General features: G+C 47.6%; 1 protein-coding gene across 6 annotated transcripts in view; it reads right to left on the bottom strand.

Moving 5' to 3' along the window:
* The window catches only part of DDX3X (DEAD-box helicase 3 X-linked), a 105,755-nt gene extending 87,254 nt beyond the window's left edge, over window positions 1-18,501 (bottom strand). For 2 of the 6 annotated variants that reach the window (XM_075335521.1, XM_075335522.1), the window contains exons 1-4: window positions 18,172-18,500; window positions 11,764-11,818; window positions 11,610-11,660; window positions 8,751-8,864 (exon numbers count right to left, since the gene is read on the bottom strand). In XM_075335521.1, the coding sequence (XP_075191636.1) occupies window positions 8,751-8,864; window positions 11,610-11,660; window positions 11,764-11,818; window positions 18,172-18,216 (265 nt within the window). In that variant the 5' untranslated portion in view covers window positions 18,217-18,500. Of the gene's footprint in view, window positions 1-8,750; window positions 8,865-11,263; window positions 11,336-11,609; window positions 11,661-11,763; window positions 11,819-18,171 lie in introns of all 6 variants that reach the window. The other 4 variants (XM_075335523.1, XM_075335524.1, XM_075335518.1 and 1 more) reach the window with 3 other exon arrangements.
* Between the last annotated feature and the right edge of the window lie 1,771 nt (window positions 18,502-20,272).

Raw genomic sequence — 20,272 nt, 5'->3', positions numbered from 1 at the left:
GGGTACGTTCCTGTCTAGGGACGTCGACTTCCCATCCCATTGGCGAAGAATGTCCTATAGAAGTGGACGCAGATGAAAACTGCGCGAAAGGGACTGCCTCTGCATGAGGCGTCTTAAGGGGTGTGACTGGCCTTGAAGGAGAGACTGCACCCCCGTCTGTAGTGAACGCCGTATGTCCAGCGGGAGCTGCACTATCGCTGAGAGAGTGTGAAGCTCCATGCCAAGATATGTCAGCGATTGGGTCGGTGTCAGATTTAACTTTGAAAAGTTTATGATCCACCCGAAACTCTGGAGAGTCTCCAGCGCCACGTTCAGGCTGTGTTGGCATGCCTCTTGAGAGGGTGCCTTGACAAGTAGATTGTCCAAGTAAGGGATCACAGAGTGACCCTGAGAGTGCAGGACTGCTCCCACTGCTGCCATGAACTTGGTGAAAATCCGTGGGGCTGTCGCCAGACCGAAGGGCAGGGCTACGAACTGAAGATGCTCGTCTTCAATAACGAATCGTAGCCAACACCGGTGCTCTGGAGCAATCGGCACGTGGAGATAAGCATCCTGATGTCTATTGACGCTAGGAAATCTCCTTGAGACATTGAGGCAATGACGGAGCGGAGGGATTCCATCCGGAAACGCCTGGTTTTCACGTGCTTGTTGAGCAGTTTTAGGTCCAAAACGGAACGGAAAGAGCCGTCCTTTTTTGGTACCACAACCAGATTGGAGTAAAAACCGTATCTTGTTCCTGAGGAGGAACAGGGATTACCACTCCTTGTGCCTGCAGAAGAGCATCGGCTCGGTCGGGAGGTGAGGAATTTCTGAAGACCTAGCCGGAGGACGAGAACAGAACTCTATCCTGTACACGTGAGACAAAATGTCTCTCACCCACCGGTCTTTGACCTGTGGCAGCTAAATGTCGCCAAAGCGGGAGAGTCTGCCACCGACCGCGGATGCGGAGAGAGAGGGCTGAACGTCATGAGGAAACCGCCTTGGTAGCGGTTCCTCCGGCTGCCTTCCTTGGGCGTGATTGAGCCCGCCAGGAATCTGCGCCTCTCTGAGCCTTTTGGACGAGGACAATTGGGACCTGCCCGAGCCTGGGAAGGACCGAAACCTCGACTGTCCCTTCCTCTGTTGGGTGTTGTTTGATCTGGGCTGGTGTAAGGAAGGGTCCTTACCCTTGGACTGTTTAATGATTTCATCCAATCGCTCACCAAACAGTCTGTCACCAGATAATGGCAAACTGGTTAAGCACTTTTTTGGAAGCAGAATCTGCATTCCATTCCCTCAACCACAAGGCTCTGCGTACAAACCACGGAGTTGGCGGACGCCACTGACGTACGGCTCGTAGAGTGCAGGACCGCATTAATAGCGGAAGTCGCAATGCAGACATTGCGAGGTTAAGGACGCCATCTGCGGCACAGATGTACATGTGACAGTGTCCACGTGCGCAAGACCAGCTGAAATAGCTTGGAATGCCCATACGGCTGCGAATGCCGGAGCAACCGACACGCCGATAGCTTCATAGACAGAATTCAACCAGAGGACCATCTGTCTGTCAATTGGCATCTTTAAGTGAAGTCCCATCTTCCACTGCAACTATGGATCTAGCCGCAAGCCTGGAGATTGGGGGATCCACCTTTTGACACTGGGTCCAGCGCTTGACCACGTCAGGGGGAAAAAGGATAACGTGTATCCTTAATACGATTGGAGCACGCTTATCTGGATAAGTGTGGTGTTTCCGGATTGCTTCTCTGAAGACAGAGTGGCCAGAAAAGTACTCAATATACGCTTGAGATACTGAAAAGGGATTTCTCCTGCTGTGAAGCTGACTCCTCCACCGGAGGAGCTGAGGGAGAAATATCCAACATTCCATTGATGGACGCTAGAAGATCATTCACTATGGCGTCACCATCCGGTGTATCCGGATTGAGAGCGGTCTCAGGATCAGAGTCCTGATCAGCTACGTCTGCCTCATCATACAGAGAGTCCTGCTGGGACCCTAACCAGTGATGAAGCAGAGTGCCGCTCCCAGCGAGCTCGCTTAGGCTGTCTGGGACTGTCGTCCGTGTCAGAGCCTGCGCCCTGGGATGCATGGGACCCCCCCGGAGCACTGATTTGTTCCAAATGAGGGTGGCCAGGGAGCATTGTATCAACATTGCCCATGGTCCGTCTGGACTGCAAAGTCTCTAAGATGTTAGTCACAGTCACAGACAATCTATCAGCCGAAACTGCAACTCCGTCCCTGTCCCTGGACAGGGTTCACCGGTGGTTTCTTTGGCCACCTCTAGCAGAGACCCCGGCTGACCAAGTGATACAGGGAAGCATTGCACACCATGGGGACAGTGGAACCTGCCGTGTGGAACAGTATCACGTGCAGTACAAGCAGCATAGAAAGCCTGTGCCTTGGCACCCTTGCTTTTTTGCTGCTGTTGTCTAGCCATCTAGAAGTATATAGCCAAGAATAGCGACCGTACAGTGCAATGTATAGCATACAAGCAGAAAGTACAAATGAACACTTCAGCACATGCAATACAAGCAGCCTAGAAAGCCTGTGCCCTAGCACCCTTGCTTTTTGCTGCTGTAGTCTAGCCATCTAGGCATAAAGTACAAATGGTATTAGTGGGGTCAGCACTTCAGGTGCCGCTTACCGCCCGCACAAAAGCGGGTGTGTGGTCGCCCGAATCCTGTGACTGGTTGCCCAGAGCTTGTCTCCCTTCTCCAGCCCAGACTGCGTGCAGGAATGGCTGCCGGCGTCTTGTGAAGAGGGGCGGGCCGTGGGCGTGCCCCAGACAAGAGCGGGAAACTGGCGTCCCACTGTGTCCAGTGAAGGGGGCTGGAGAATGCAAAGCAGACTCCAGCTCTCGGCGCTGACTTTCTGTACAGCGTCCCGCCCCTCCCCTGACTGACAGGGCTGGGGGGCGGGAACGAAGCGAAAACTAGGCCGCAAAGCCGGGGACTCGAGTAATAAGCGCGGCCCGTCCTTGTGCACGGCCAGCGCGGAAGTCCCCGGCGCACCACAAGTCCCAGCCGCGCCACAGTGTAAAACACCCCGCAACGGCCGGCGCGGCAGTTTCTAACACATAAATTCAGTCAGCTAAGCTGCAGTGAATAATAGCACAAGCGCTCCGCGCTGTTGTCCCCCGGCGCACTAGCACTCCCAGCAATGCTGGTGTGTGTGTGCGCGATGTGTACGGGGACACAGAGTACCTTAATGTAGCAGGGCCCTGTCCCTGACGATACCCAGCTCCATATCCAGCAGTTTCTCCGGGTCTGTGGATGGAGCCCGGTCTCAGTGCCTGGAGACCGGTAAGATCCCACTTCACCCAGAGCCCTGAGGGGGGATGGGGAAGGAAAACAGCATGTGGGCTCCAGCCTCCGTACCCGCAATGGGTACCTCAACCTTAACAAACACCGCCGACAAAAGTGGGGTGAGAAGGGAGCATGCTGGGGGCCCCATATGGGCCCACTTTTCTTCCAACCGACATAGTCAGCAGCTGCTGCTGACTAAAAACAGTGGAGCTATGCGTGGATGTCTGACCTCCTTCGCACAAAGCATAAAACTGAAGCAGCCCGTGATCCCACGGGGGGTGTATATGCAGAAGGGGAGGGGCCTTACACTTTTTAGTGTAATACTTTGTGTGGCCTCCGGAGGCAGTAGCTATACACCCAATCGTCTGGGTCTCCCAATGGAGCGCCGAAGAAAATGAGAACGCTACGGGTCACGGAATATGGAGTAAAACGTGCGCCACTATTTTTTTTTAACCCCTTATATAAAAGTAAACCTATACATGTTTGGTGTCTACGAACTCGCACTGACCTGAGGCATCACACCCACACATCAGTTTTACCATATAGTGAACACTGAATAAAATCTCAAAAACCATAGTGCTATCGCACTTTTTTTGCACTTTTTCAGCATTTGGAATTTTTTTGCCGTTTTCTAGTACACTATATGGTAAAACTGTTTCATTTAAAAGTACAGCTCGTTCCGCAAAAAATGAGCCCTCACATGACCATATTGACTGAAAAATAAAAAAAGCGGTTACATCTCAGAAAAAGAATGGCGAAAAAAAAACGGAAAGCGAAAAATTGACCGGTCGTGAAGGGGGTTAATGGGCAATTTTCACTAGGTGTGAACGTCTGGACAATTAAACTGTCAGTAGGCTCAACTCTCCTAAGCCATCCATACGAGCACACGCAGGTCACAGAAAGTTAACCCCTTCACACCTGGGCGTTTTTTTTCCCTCCTGTCCTTTTGAGCTGTAACTTTTATTTTCCGTCAATCTTGCCATATAAGGACTATTTTTTGCAGGACGAGCTGTACTTTTAAATGAAAACTAAGTTTTACCATTTAGTGTAATGGAAAACAGCAAAAAAAAAAAAGTGGCGCACACCCGTAACGTTCTCATTTTTTGGAATCTATGGCTCAGTAATGCTTTATGTTTGCGTCTTGAGCTGACGTTTTTAATGGTACCATTTTTGCGCAGATGCTACATTTTAATCGCCTGTTATTGCATTTTGCAGCCAGCAAAATACTTAATTTTAGCGTTTGGAATTTTTTTTTTACTGATCAGATTAATTGATTTTATATTTTGATAGATCGGGCATTTCTGAACGCAGCGATACCAAAATGTGTATATTTTTCATTTTTTAACCCTTTAATTTTCAATGGGCCAAATGGGGTGGGGTGATTTGAACTTTGTTTTAAAACTTTTACTTTTTTTTTTATTTTACTAACCCCCTTTGGGGACTCACAAAGATCAGTAGTCTGATCGCTCTTCCATGTCTCCAGATCACAGCTATACAGAGGTGAGGTCTGGAGAAAAGCAGCTCTCCTTACAAACGGCAGTCTGCCGGCAACGAGAGAAAGTGACTCATGATAGCTACAGGAGTCATCACATGACCCTGTGCTACCATGGCAACCCCCGGATGTCATGTGGCCGCTGATGGCGCTGGGTAAGTTATGCTTATGGCAGCGCGCGGATACATCTCGCTGTCAGAATTTGACAGCGAAATGTAAGGGGTTAATAGCCGTGGGTGGAACGCGATTCCATTCACACCTGGCAGAAATCAGCTGGTATGTGTGTAGATCGCCGCAGACTGCCCACGGCAAGGTTTAACCTCATGATTCATGACGTACCCAGTAAGTCATGTGTTGTGAAGAGGTTAAATAAAATGATACCTTAATATCTGCAATCAAATGTCCTATTCCAGAGAAATTCACATTTTCATATGTAAAGCTGCCAAGATTTATGGGCTGTACACAGACATGTAATGACAGCAGGGCTGTGGAGTCGGAGTCGGAGTCGTGGAGTCGGAGCTCATTTTGGTGGAGTCGGAGTCGGAATAAAATGCACCGACTCCGACTCCTAAAATATATAATAAATTGGGGACAGGAGTGCAATGCAGAATGTGCTGAATATTTTACTAAATAATAACATTTAGTATAATGCTTATATTTAAGTGAAAAATTTATTGTAGTACAATGTGAACATCAGACATTTAATTGTTTTTATGATACAATAATCAAGATATTTGGATAGAACATAAAATATTTATTGGAATACAACTTTAGAACACAAAAAACTAATAAATTGTAAATATGTAATATATATATATATATATATATATATATATATATATATATATATATATATTATATATATATATATACACACACACACACACACACACAGTGTATATACACACACAAGATATATATGTAATCTACTGTATATTACATAGTGTATTACATATTTACAATTTATTACAGTTTTTTGTGTTCTAAAGTTGTATTCCAATAAATATATTTTATGTTCTGTCCAAATATCTTGATTATCGTATCATAAAAATTATTAAATGTCTGATGTTCACATACACATATTCATGTACTACAATAAATTTTTCACCTAACTAAGCAATATATGTAGGAGTCGGAGTCGGAGTCGGAGCCGGTGCAAGAGAATTTGAGGAGTCGGAGTCGGAGTCGAAGGTTTGGCTTACCGACTCCACAGCCCTGAATGACAGAGTCTGAAAACGCTGCAGAGCCATGCATGATTAGAACTAATACTGTACAGTAGAGAAGAACTTTGCATCTGCTCAGCTGTACATGATAACTTCAGCCGTTTATCTCAGACAGCGGAGAGTGGGGGGGGGGGGGGGGATCGGTGCAGTACAGCCGAGCTAAAAGCACTGAGAAGAACTAGAAAGTTCTGCTGTACAGAACTGGCCGCCTGTGAGATAAAAAGCAAAGGGTTCGTTGTACTGATGCATAGCTCTGACAGCATTGTGAAGGGAAAGCTGCAGTTACAAATATATATGTAATGAGAATGTTATAACCAACAGTGCAGAAGTGAAATCACAATCAGCTCTGCGGGGAGAGCAAGAAAGCAAAGTGTAAGGGTATGTGCGCACTAGACGTTTTTTTCACGCTGCGTTTTTATGTGCGTTTGTCTAAAAAAACGCACCCGCGGCTAAAAAACGCGGCAAAAACGCATGCGTTTTTGCCGCGATTTGGTGCGTTTTTTGCTGCGTTTTTACTCACTGCGTTTTTAATCAGTGCACAATGCCATTAAAGATTGTTGATGAAAAAAAAAAAGGTCTGATGTCATTTCCTTCTTCAAAATGTTCATTGTATGCAGGAGAGCAGACAGCTGCAGAACTAGTGTATGCAGGAGAGCAGACAGCAGCTGGAGAACTACAAGGCTCAGCATCCTCCATCCACTAGTGTATGCAGGAGAGCAGACAGCAGCTGCAGAACCACAAAGCTCAGCATCCTCCATCCAGGACTGTATGCAGTTTTTTGCCCAAAAAGAAAAAAAAATGACGTGGGCTTCGCCATATTTTTGTATGCTAGCCAGGTACAGCAGGCAGGTACGGGCTGCCCCCAACCCCCAGCTGCCTATTTGTACCCGGCTGGGAACCAAAAATATAGAGAAGCGTTTTTTTTTAATTATTTCATGAAATAATTAAAAAAAAAAAAAATTAACGTGGGCTTCGCCTATTTTTTGAGTCCAGCCGGGTACAACTAGGCAGCTGGGGATTGGAATCCACAGTGCAGGGTGCCCATGCTTTCTGGGCACCCCCACTGCGAATTGCAGTCCGCAGCCACCCCAGAAAATGGCGCTTTCATAGAAGCGCCATCTTCTGGCGCTGTATCCAACTCTTCTAGCTGCCCTGGTGACGGGTGGCTAGCTAGGTAATAATTGAGTTAGGGCTAGCTGTATATTATCAGCTAGCCCTAAGCCCGAAATTCATGGTGTCACGCCAATATTAGACATGGCCACCATGAATTTCTAGTAATGATAAAAAAAAAAAAACAAAAACACAACACACAGAAAAATATTTTTATTAGAAATAAAACACAACACAATTAGTGACTCCATCTTTATTGAAATAAACCCCCCTCCGCAGTAATCCTGGGTCAGGGTCCCGCGCCGTCCAATCAGGATCCAATATCATCTGATCGGTTTGCTGGAAGGCAAAGCGATCAGATGATGTGTCAGGATCAAGTGCCTGAATCCCATCACACATCAGCTGATTGTATAAAAGCCGATTATACAATCAGCTGATGCATCAGTAGAGAAAAAAAAAAAAAAAAAAAAAAAATACTCACTTATGTGCTGTGCTGATTACCGGCAGCTCCTGGAGCGATCGATTGGACAGGAGTCTGATCCCGTCCGATCGCTGCAGCAGCTGCCGGTGATCAGCTGATGAAGTCCCCTGACGGCAGGATCAGCTGATAGCCGGCCGAGCGCGAAGAAGCCGGCGAGACTACGATCAGCTGATGCGTCAGGTGATCAGCGCCAGGTCCTGCAAGCAAGGTCCTGCCCCGGGGAGACTGCACACAGCCAGAGCGGCGGTACCGGGAGGAGATGGGAGCGGGCATGGCACCGGGACCCTGCGGACAGGTGAGTATATGACTTTTTTTTTCTACTGTTCACTTTGGTTTTCGCCGCTGCCTCCACCTCCCGCCCAGACATGGCGCCGCACGGAGCTGACATGCACAGGACGGGAGGTGGACGCAGCGGTGACGGTACCGGGAGGATTCCTGCTTCTGTGTTTACCAACAGAAGGAATCCTCTTCCTGTACACGTCACTGTAGTGCCCACCCCTTGCGTTTATAGCTGCGTTTTTAGTCATAGAAACGCGGCTATATGCGTTTTTCATTGCGTTTTTAACATCTCATTGAATTCAATGAGTGAAAAACGCAGTGGAAAACGCAGAAATAATTGACATGCTGCGTTTTTGTGGTCACCACAAAAACGCAGCTAAAAAAAAAAAAAACGCTGTGTGCGGACAGCACTTATGAAAACCCATTGACATTGCTGGGGAAGCAATGTCACTGCGTTTTCAGCACAAAAACGCGGTAAAAACCGCCGCTAAAAACGCGGCAAAAACGCCTAGTGCGCACAAGGCCTAAGTTTCTATGTTTCACACTAGTCACGCCAAGCAGATTCTCAGGGAGAGCAATGCTCAGCCCACAGATCTTAACAGCTCATTTACATAAGAAAAATGTGTCTCTGGAATAAGACATCAGACTGCAAATATCAAGGTATTATTTTATTCAGCTTCCTATGACCTGCATGTCTATACAGACGGCTTACAAGTGTTGATCCTACAGACTGACTAATAAAGCATTATTACCGCAACAAACCCAAGCACTAGAGTAAAACTACAAAAGAAATCTGTGTTGTGCAATCATTGCATTTTGTGAACATTAAAGACTGTTAACTGGAAATAACCACAGGACTGGTTACCTCTATCAGTACGACCAGAGCCTCTAGCTCCATATCCGTTCATGCGACCATCACGGTCATCATGAGTCCCGTTCACATAGCCATTTCCTCCACGAGCAGCGTCCCAGCCTCCATCTTGTTGAATGAAGAAAGTCATTTAAATTGGTGTTAACAGAAAACTGCACATAGCTGGCAAATGGTGTTCAGGTTACACTGCTGTGTGGACAATCACCCAAACCAACCATTTAAGACTAGTGTCTAAAAGCAAGCTAAAGCAAGCTGACAAACCCCAGTGTAATGCATGTTACATGCACATTAGTGAATTATTTTAGAGCTGCCAGATTCCCACAAGTGAAGTAGATTTCATTACACCAATTATGTAATGCCAAGAACATGGAGATCACAATTTAGGCAATCTAAGTCCCATCAAACAAGCCTGCATTGGAGTCTGTATAATGGAGAACTAAAACTTCACACCAAGGCTAGTGTCACACATCCGGCTTTTCGTCGGTTTGCTGGTTCTGGCGCACGCCAGTACAGTGTATACAGTACAATGGCAGCGCTGTAACTTCCAGGTCACATGACAACATGTACACCAGTGACTATGGAAGGGGAATACATGGAATAGCAGAAACTGCTGTGTGAATACTGACATGAAAAATTCAATAGCTATTTGTAAGAATGAAATGTGAAAAATGGAACCTGCATTACTGCCATGAATATATGAATAAAGAGAAATTTAGCTACTGAATTGATCAATGCAGAAGAGCCCCAACACTACGCCAAAGTATTTCTCTACGTTGGGGTCCCTAACTTGTGTGTGTCCTGAATTTTTCATGTCAGTATTCACACAGCAGTTTCTGCTATTCCATGTATTCCCCTTCCATAGTCACTGGTGTGCATACCTTATCTCCCCATAGTGATGTTTTTTAGGTTTTTTGCACCCAGTTCAGACATAGAATGGAGTTCCAAACGTTATTCCTTAACATGACAACATGTGACCGGAGCGTGTCACGCTGCCACTGCACTGTATACACTGTACTGGCGAGCGCCAGAACCAGCAAACCGTCGAAAAGCCGGATGTGTGAAACTAGCCTAAGGGAGAGTCAGAAATACATTATCAAAAAGTTGCCATTTTCAAATTCATTGGTTAATTGTAGTTTTACTCACAAAACGGCAAGAACCATTATTTAATTTAAAAGGGAACCTGAAAGCTGCCCCCAGTCCGCCTAAACCACCACCGACTGTATTGCACCCTTCTCCTACATTCTAAATAGCCCTTTGTTAATTTGCAACAGCAAAATAAAATGTGAAATGGTCTTCAAACCGAGTGCTTGCACACTGTAAAGCAGTTTTTTTGACCATTTAGAGATAGAGTTGAGCGAGTAGCTAACTATTCATACTCACTATACTCATGGCAAGTACTGTCTACTACTTGCAAATTCATTCTGAATAGCGTGTGCAATGCAAATCAATGGGGAATACTCACAAAGTAAGGAGTAACCCGAATGCCGCACTATTCTTGCGAGTAGCGAATAGTGCGGAATTTGGGTTACTTGTTACATTGAGAGTATTCCTCAATGACTTGCACTGCAGACGCTATTCAGAACGAATATGCAAGTATTAGACAGTAGTCGTTATGAGTATAGCAAGTATGAATAGTTAGGTACTCGCTCAACTCTAGTTGGAGGGAATGCAGGGGAGTGATGGATGGATGATGTCCCCATAATCATCATAGCTAGTTGTGTAAGCATGCCCCTCTAGGCATCAGCGACATGATGTGTGAGCGACGTTGCCGCAGATTTGTCAGAAATCTGTCATCTGGCTGTGTCCTGAATCACTGCTGCCTGCCTGGGCAAGCACAGAGCACCGATGAAGCCAGGGATCGTATACCAGACTTCACTGCGCATTCGCAGGGAGGCAGAATCTAGCCCGCATGCGCAAAATGTGCAAGAGCCAGGAGGGACACTGCTCTTGTAAAGTCATGTCATGCACATTAACAGGGACATACTTGCACAATGAGAGGGAGGATTATGTCCAAGGAAATCAATGCCACTCAGCCCCAGCCCCACTCCTGACTAGTCACTCACCGATTTACATAGCGTGAGTGCAAGGTGTAAGGTGGCAAAAAGGTGCTTAGTACCATGTAGAAAAAGGATGCAATACAGTCACAGTGACGGTTAAGGGGGGGGCTAGGGCAGCTGTCACGTTCCTTTTCAATACAGATATTTGGCCGCAGCGGCTTCACGTAGACTCACCCCAAGGCCTCATTCACAATAGCATTTTAGAGTGAAGGAAACTGCCATTGAGAATAGCCCTAACAGAGCATAAATGCAGGCTCAAAATATTGGTAAACTAACCATTCGTTAATTGGGCCACAAAGCCATGTGGCACTGTTACAGTATCTTAGGAGTGTGCAGAAGACAGACTAATTTAATTAGGATTCCACTGCAATTCACAGGCAGCTCAATGGCTAGCTTATGCAGTCAAAGCTATTGTGCAGCCAACACACCAAGACAGGTAACCAACCGTACCATTCCTTTGGGACCACCAATCACCGTAGCCCTTATACACATCTACTGCTGGATACTGACACCTTGGGTAACCTACACGATAATACATCTTTCAGAACATTCTACAACCCATTTAGCATTTATAGACAGCTAAATAAGCAGTGAAAGTGTTAGTTTTGTGTCTGAAACTGAGCACAAACCCTGAGGAGTTATTTTGAGAATGTTACATCCCATCTATTGCAGATCGATGAGACCTGCATAACAATGTGTATGCAAAATACATAAAAGGCCACTGCGATGGCATTTGAGGTGCTTTACACATTAATTTTGAGATTGCACTGCCCATGGTAACACAAACTGCACTTACCATGTCTTGAAGCTTCTTTGTTTCTTAGGTGAGGAGGAATGTAACGGCCTTCTAAAAGATTAAAGAAGGTAGAAAAAAAAAAAAAATCAAGGAAAGGGGAAAAAACAAACAAAAAAACACTACTACTGCATGAATAAATGGTGAGTGTACTTACTAGTTGTGGAGCCACCACTTTCAGCGTCAGCTGAATTCAAGTCTAGCCCAGCAAACTGATAAAGAGAAAGGACAGGTTACCTAAATATAGTCAGAATTAAAGCCTTAAAAAAGGAGAACCTCGAGATTTTACTTAAGACCACCGTACAAGTAGTGAATGCAGAGTTGTGTGACAGTACTACGTTACATCCTCTATCTGGTACACACGGTACATTGCACTATACATGGTGTAACCAGGACATCTTCTGGCTACAGATGGTACTGCATTCAAGGAAACCAGCAAGACATTAGGAAAGACAAAATGGAGACGTGCCAACAATAGACACTTTAGTGGGGTTACCACCTTGCCAAATACCATAGCGATTGAACAGCATGTGACGTTCTGTGGGTGGAGTAACGATCTTGTTACAAAATAAGAAGACCCACCAGTGCCTACGATGTGCTGCCCAAAATACACCAGACTGCTCAATTAAAATATTCTTACAATCTGCAAAGACGTCCCACAAGATTTCATAGAACAATCCAGATACGGAAGCACAATAAACTGAGCACTCGTAGGCTAAGCAGATCACAGAGACACTCTCCACATTAGCATTCAGCCTAAAGAAACGGAAACTAGACAACATCCTGGATGTGTGAAACAATAACTATCCAGGTCAGCCCGCTTACAGGTCTGTCACCAAATCCTACAATACAAGCAGCATGCTTTATTACATGGATCTGGGACCCGATGAAGCTGGACTGCTTTGCAAAAGGATTATATAGGCATTCAAAAATTGATTTTCAAACTAAGAACACCAGCCTCATCAGGTCAAATCAATCTATGTTTAATAAAATATGTCATTTCTGTTTTCTAAAAGAATATATTACAGGAGTCTACAAATTTCTGTTAAAGGCTGATTAAATGTAAATTCCAGTCTAAGGCTATGTGCGCACGTGTGCGTATTACATGTAGTTACGCTGCGCTTTATAGCGCAGCGTAACTGCATGCGTCCTGCGTCCCCTGCATAATCTATGGAGATTGTGCAGGGGCCGTGCGCACGTGGCGTCTTAGAGCGCAGCGCTTTGGCTGCTGCCTGAAGCGCGCGTTCTAAGAAGTGACATGTCACTTCTTCCGTGCGCTTTGCCGGCAGCTCCTGCACTGTCTATGGCAGGAGCTGCAGGCAGAGCGCACGTTCTCTGCCGGCACCATGCGCTTCAGAACGGAGCTTTTCAGCTGCGCTCTGAAGCGCACCTTTTAGGTGCCGTGCAGAGCGCACACAGCCTTATATATTTTTGGTATATCCTTTGGTTATGCCATTAATTGCTGATTGATATGAATTCCGCTTGTGGGATTTAGTTACCTACTTACATAGCACTATTAAACTACTTCACGCCCACAGTGAATTTTCGTTTTTCCCCCTTCTCCCCCCCCCCCCCCCCCCCAAAGAGCCATAACTTTATTTTTCTGTCAATATTGCCATACGAGGGCTTTTTTTTTCCTGCGGGACATGTTGCACTTTTGCATGAAACCATTAGTTTTACCATAGTTGTCCTGGAAAACCGGAGAGGGGGGGGGGGGGTTGGAAACAACTTTCCAAGAAGTTTGTTGCCATTTTCCCGAGACAAGCAGCGTTCTACATTTTAGGGAATTGGGGCTCAGTGACAGCTTATTTTTTGCACCTTGAGCCAACGTTTATAATTGTATCATTTTTGAGTACATGTGGATTATTTGATCGCCAGTTATAGCGATGTTGCAGCGACAAAAAAAAAAAAAAAAAAAAAAAAAAGAAAAAAAGTGATTGTTTTTTCCTCACAATGCCGTTTAAGCTGCTTTCACACCTCCGGTTTCTGCAATGCGGCACAATCCGGCACTTTGCAGGAAAATCGCAACCGGTTTTTTTTTGCCGGTTGCGTTTTTTCTGCATAGACTTTAATTAGTGCCGCATTGTGCCGCATGGGCTCCCGTTCGGTCCGGTTTTTGCCGCATGCGGCAGATTTAGCCGATGCGGCGGCCGGAACGTTGCCTGGCACGTTTTTTCGTGCGGCAAAAAAAAAAAACACCGCATCGCGCCGCATTCGACCGATGCGGCGCATTTTTCAATGCATGCCTATGGCGGCCGGATGCGGCAATAACCGCATCCGGCCGCCGCATGCGGTTTTTGCCACTGCGCATGCTCAGTAGTATGCCGCAAGCGGCAAAAACCGGACTGGCCGCAAAGGAAAAACTTAAGCAAAGGATGCGGTGTGTTCACCGCATCCGTTGCATAGCTTGCACAGCTGGATTGAGCCGCAGAGCTCAAGCCGGATGTGTGAAAGCAGCCTTACCGATAATTTATTGATTTTATATCTTGATAGATCAGGAATTTCTGAACTCCGCGATAGCGAATGTGTAGTTTTATATTATTAGTTTTATTCTTAATGGGACAAAAGGGGGGGGGGGGGGATTTTCTTTTTGTTTAAACACTGATTTTAGTGGCCTCCATAGGGGACTTCATGACTGCGCAGTCCAATAGCTTCTCCTGATCACAGCAATGCTGAAACATCGCACTGATCATGAGAAATGCTGTGTTACTGTGAGTGCCAGAGCTCTGCAAACGTTCACAGGAAACACGACATGGTAGCGACAGGGGTCATGTGACCCCCGCAGTACCATGATAACCCATTGGCTCCCCGTGATCGTGACAAGGGGCTGCCGACGGCGGTGGGGGAACAGCGTGGTTCCTGCCGGAGCGCTTCCTGACTGAGTGATCTAAAAAGGGGCCCTTACTGCATGCGTCCTGCGTAATCTATGAAGATTGTGCATGAGACGTGCGCACGTGGCGTATTAGAGCGCAGCGATTCGACTGCTGCCCGAAGCACACGTTCTAAGAAGTGACATGTCACTTCTTTCCTGCGCTCTGCCTGCAGGTCCCGCTCTGTCTATGGGAGGGGCTGTAGTCAGAGCACATGAAATAGTTTTGTTTTTTTTTCATTATGGACTGTTTCTGCAGCGATTTGAAGCGCACGTGTACTGTTCAAATCGCTGCAGAAATTTCTGCAGGGACAGTGCTCAACGTGCGCATATAGCCTTAGTCGCACATGTCTTCTGGTCAGACGACATGTGCGGGGGATGACTGGCCTCGCCACACTAGCCCTCGACCAAGGACGTATATGTACGTCCAAGGAGGTCAATTCAACAGCACTTTACAGACGGGATTGCATATCTCAAGGATGGGGGTGATTGCTCAGTTTACCGAGGTTGCAAAACAAATAGGGTGTCCCTGCAACTAGATGTACGCCACTAGTGTGAGAATAAGGGCTACTGCTCCTTTAAAGGGAGGAATGCCAAAAACTCTTCTCAAAAAAAAAAAAAAATTGAATTAAATAGCTTGTACTACTCCCGGAGCCTCCTGGTTCTGCTGCCCTTTTCAGTTTTGCGATGCATCACTCAGTTACAGAGAAATTTACATTTGTATATTTTGGAGCGCAGTATGTGAAATGTCTGCTCTGGATGTTTCCTCAGCTAGTCTTGCCTCATCTGCATATTACACTGCAGATGGAAAAAAAAAAAATAAAAAAAAACACTAAACCATTCAAGTATCACTGACACCTAAAGGATGTTGCATGTCCTGCTATGGTATCGGTTTTGTATTGCTGAGCAGATTGATTCATGGGACCTAGGTCAGCGATACCTGGCAACTAGAAGGGAGATCCGCAAATCTGTCCTTCCAGCATCCCCAGCTTCGCATTTCATTTGTTGGGCCTGGTGCAACTTCCATCTGCGATATGACAGCTAATAAAACGCAGCAACGAAAGCTTCTTGCCCACCTGCCAGGTACCACTGAGCGGAGTCCCACAAATCGATCTGCTAACTTATAGTTATGGGCCTAACAGATTTTTATTTAAAAAGGTAATGAACACAGTTGTAAGTTCACCCTGACATGCACGGCCAAGAGTCTGGTGATATCTATACACAATGGATGATCAAATGGCCAATGCTTATCCAACATGTGCAGGTACAATAACTTTGTCAGGTAAAGGTGCAGAGAACGCACTTCTGACATCATCCTATTAAAGGGAACCTGTCACCACTTTTGTGGCCTATAAGGCTGGTTTCACACTACGTTTATTTAACATGCGTCAGGAACTTTTTTTGCTGCAAAAGCGGATCCTGCTTTTACAGCAAAAAACGCATGCAAACGCATCTGTTATTTTGCAGGATCCTGTCACTGGATGTTTAGGGGCGGGCATTGGAGTCATGTGATCAGGAGTGAGGGGAACTAGACTGGGAGCCGGCTTCTGACAGCTGCAGACGCTGGTAACCAAGGTAAACATCGGCCTTGGATACCCGATATTTATCTTGGTTACGAGTGTCTGCAGCTGCTAGGAGCCGGGCTGCCTGCACACGTAACCAACGTAAACATCGGGTAACTAAGAGAAGTGGTTACCCGATATTTACCTTGGTTACGAGTGTCCGCAGCTCTCAGGTGGGAGAGAGAGGAAGGGGAGGAAGGGGGAAAGACAGAGATAGAGAGAGAGAGGGTGAGGGAGGGAGGAGGAGAGAGACAGATCACGCGAGACTGGTTCTGGGCATGCTCAGTACAAAAGCAGGATCCTGTCTATCAGCACGCCAGCGTTCACCTGCGTTTGCGTGCTGTTTAGTCAAGATCCGGTGACATGCAGTATTTTGACGCAGCTCAAAAACGCTACAAGTAGCGTTTTTGAAAGATGTTAAAAAACTGCAAGTCGCTGGATCCTCACTATAACGCACGCAAACGCAGGTGAACGGATGTTAACGCGAGTCCATTGCAAATGTATTGGAATGAAAACGCATTTGCACTGGATCCGCTTTTCCGCTAAAAAAACGTTATGGACGGATGTTAAATAAACGTAGTGTGAAACCAGCCTAAGCTGCGGCCAGCACCACCGGGCTCTTATATACAGCATTCTAACATGCTGTATATAACAGCCCAGGCCAGGGGTATAACATAAAAAACACTTTATAATGCTTACCTAACTGTTACACGGTTGGCCATATGGGAGTGTCCGGTGTCGGCGCCTCCTCTTTCGGCCATCTTCGTCCTCTTTCTGAAGCCTGGGTGCATGACGCATCTACGTCAAACACTCGCCGGTCCTGCGCAGGTGCACTACAATACTTTGAATGCCAGAGAGTGTGGATGATGGAAGCGTCATGCACCGCAGCCAGAGAAGGACGAAAATGGCCGAAAGAGGCGGCGCCGACACCGGAGACACCCATAAGGCCCACAGTGCGACCGTTAAGTATTATAAAGTGTTTATGTTATAGCCCTGGCCTCGGCTCTTATATACAGCATGTTAGAATGCTGTATATTAGAGCCCGGTGGTGGTGACCGCAGCTTATAGGCCGAAAAAAGTGGTGACAGATTCTCTTTAAAACACAAATCAAGCCTGTCCCTGCCTAAAAGCCTACCTTAAATTGGGGAAAACAAACAAGAGGGATGTGTATGTCAGCAAATTCTAGTGTCTCAATACATCGCTTGAGGAAGAGGCCACAGTTGCCCTGCGGTGACACAATGGTGCTCCAGTAGATTGGGGAAGTTGCCAGCTGAGGCCCCCGGACTGACTGCTAGTTAGGCCACAGAGTGGGACCCACTGGCACATTTGTGTCACATCACCAAGCGAGGGGAAAAGTTTGCTGATGTCGGCGCTGGGTCACCAAGCCCAGTGAAAGGATTGCTGATGTCTGCACCAGGTTACCAAGCCCGGTGAAAGATTTGTGGATGCCGGGTCACCGGGAGAAGTTTGTAGATATCTTCCATTCGGTCCATTCTGGAGTCACATGCCTTATCCATTGCTCCTGTAATTAGCCTCTTCTGGTGATTACTCTGTGTCCCCTGTATCACATCTACACTTCTGCTGCCAACTTGGTGGCCCATAAAGGACACTTGGCATGTGATGGTGTAAGGGTCAGCCATGGAACAGGAATCCCGGGGAACCAGAGGTGCCAGCCTAGTGCCCCCAGCCACGTGTTCAGGGGCTGTTTACAGGGGCCTACAGGCCGCACTCGGCCCCGTCACACAGGATCGCTCAGCCCCCCTCCCCCTCTCCTCTCACAAAAGGCCGCCATTGTGAGGATGCGACAAGCAGGCCTGGCCCTTCACCTCACAGGCCGGGATCCCGGGAGTGCGCGGCCGGATGGGGGAGGAGGGAGTGCCCGCACACGGGCCGTGCTCCCGGGTGAGTCATCGCCACAGACTTCCGCGAATCACACACCCGGCCCGGGTGACGCACCGGAGCACAGGGCCCATCCGCCTAATACACGGCGAGTGCTGTCCCGCCGGCCGGGAGCGATCCACCCCCACAGGCGCGGCAGGGAGCGCGCGTTATGTAAGTGCGCACTCAGGCTCCGGCGCCGCACTAGGCCGCCATTGTCTGCCCGCCGCACTTCCCCCCACGGGCACGGACTTACCTGCTGGTCTAGACCGTGAACATTTTCGACGGCCACATGACTCATAACTAAACGATAAGAAGGCCGGGATCCCTCGAGCAGGAAATGGGTCGGTGTTTGCTGACAGGAAGGTAACGGGAGTGACGAACACAGCGGCCGCCTCACAATTCTCGAACTTGGTGACGTAAGAAAAAAAAAATAAAGATATAAAAAAAAAAACAGAATTTGTCGCTAGTACTTCACACTAAGGCTGATTACTGGCGACGCGAACAGTGCGAGAAGCTGCTCCCAACTGAACGCCCTGGAAAACTGGGCCGACTTATTAAATACAGACGATGTGCGAGTGACGTCAATACGTACGTGGCCGGCGTTCTGGTGGAGGCGGGGTCTGAGAGGCGCGCTCCCGAGTGAGGGCCGAGGCTCGTCTGTCCTGCGAGCAGCGCTTGTCTCCGGGCAGCCTACACACACGTGCGCCTATCACAGGCAAGGACGAGGCCCCGCGAAGCATCGCGAGAGTTTCCCTCGGCTACATCGTGAGGGACGCGGGAGTGTGTGTGCAGGCCGGGTTCTCGAATATGCCGGCTCAGCGTGGAGGTCGGGTTTTACCAGCCCGACTCTATCTATGGCGTCCTGAGGGAGTATCCGTGCTGCGAGACACGGACACTCCAGCAGGACAATGACGGGCCTTCACTCGGGATGGACGCTTGTTTTCTCAGTGAACATTGTCCCCTTTTTTTATAATGGTTTGGTCCATGATGTATGTATGGCTGACAAACACTGTATACACGTTTCCTGGTGTTCCATCCTATATATCCTGGACCGAACCATCTAAAAGGAGGGGGCGATGTCTACTGAGGACTCCCCCTGCTCTGTACGGTTAGCGCCATTGATTGTGCATTGGGACCACAAGGTGGCTGGAAAATGCAAATACAATTTACACATCACCACCGTGTGCAGCCGTGTGGCACAAAGTCTCCGACTAGCTGGGATTGGACAGAAATGACTTATGTGCGTGTGGAAATGTGGTCACCGTGTGCCGCCGTCATCTTGTCACTGGTTTCACATGAGACCGCTCAGCTGAGTCGAACGGCCACGGCTTTTCAGGTGCGACCCGCTGTACTGAAAGCCGCAACATGTGAACACTGCCTTAGGCCATGTGCACATTGAGTATTGGAGGTTTTTACCTCAGTATTTGTAGCCAAGCCCAGGAGTGGGTAGAAAATACAGAAGTGGTGCTCGTGTTTCTATTGGGCCCCTTTCACATTGTACTCTACGTTCGGGTGTCTGTCTGCAGAAACGTATATGTGCAAAAAATGGCACACGCTAACGCAGTGCGCTCCATAACAGTGAATGGCCCTGTCGGGCGCATGCGTCCGGAGCATGCTTTGCAGAGTGGGGGAGGGGCGGTTCCGACGGATGCCCCAACGGGACCTGTGGACGTAGAGAAAAATGCAGTGTGAAAGTAGCCTTATACTTTTCCTCTGACTGTCCCACTACTGGTTGTGGCTTACAAATACTGAGGTAAAAAGTCAAAATACTCAATGTGTGAATGTGGCCTTAGAGCATGTGTACAGGGGTCTTTATTTTGTCTTGAGACTTTCAGGGTTTGTACTAAACCTTTGCACAGAACAGGAAGATAATGTGCCCCAACAGGTGCCAGTCAGCCATGTAGGAGGTTTATCCATGCTCATTATAGGGGGCCGGTCAGCTGATGCATGCTGCCCAAACCATGGAATTATCCCAGTCAGGTATGTTTGACTCTGAACTGCTGCATGTTTTATAGAAAATACGTTTAAGGCCAGAGTCACACTTGCGAGTGCCTCATTCAGTCACCCGGCACGGACTCACACTCTCAGGACAGGAGCATCTCAGCTGCATAGACATACATGCAACCGACCCGCTCCTGTCAGGAGAGTGCGAGTCCATGCCGGATGAGTCAGAGAGACTCGCGCGAGGCACTCGTAAGTGTGACTCTGGCCTAATAGCTGAGCCGCACTAATTAGTTGGGTCCCGCCCGGCCGCTGCTCTGGACTGACTGGTCTCTGCTTATACACAAACAGGCAAAGACCTGGCAGTCACTGTCCACAGGAGAAGCCACCAGGGACTCTCCTGACCACCTAGT

The sequence above is a fragment of the Anomaloglossus baeobatrachus genome, chromosome 2 (assembly GCF_048569485.1).
Source record: "Anomaloglossus baeobatrachus isolate aAnoBae1 chromosome 2, aAnoBae1.hap1, whole genome shotgun sequence".
Classification (NCBI taxonomy): Eukaryota; Metazoa; Chordata; class Amphibia; order Anura; family Aromobatidae; genus Anomaloglossus; species Anomaloglossus baeobatrachus.
The sequence above is the reverse complement of the archived record's forward strand: the minus strand, read 5'-3'. Positions and strand labels throughout refer to the sequence as shown.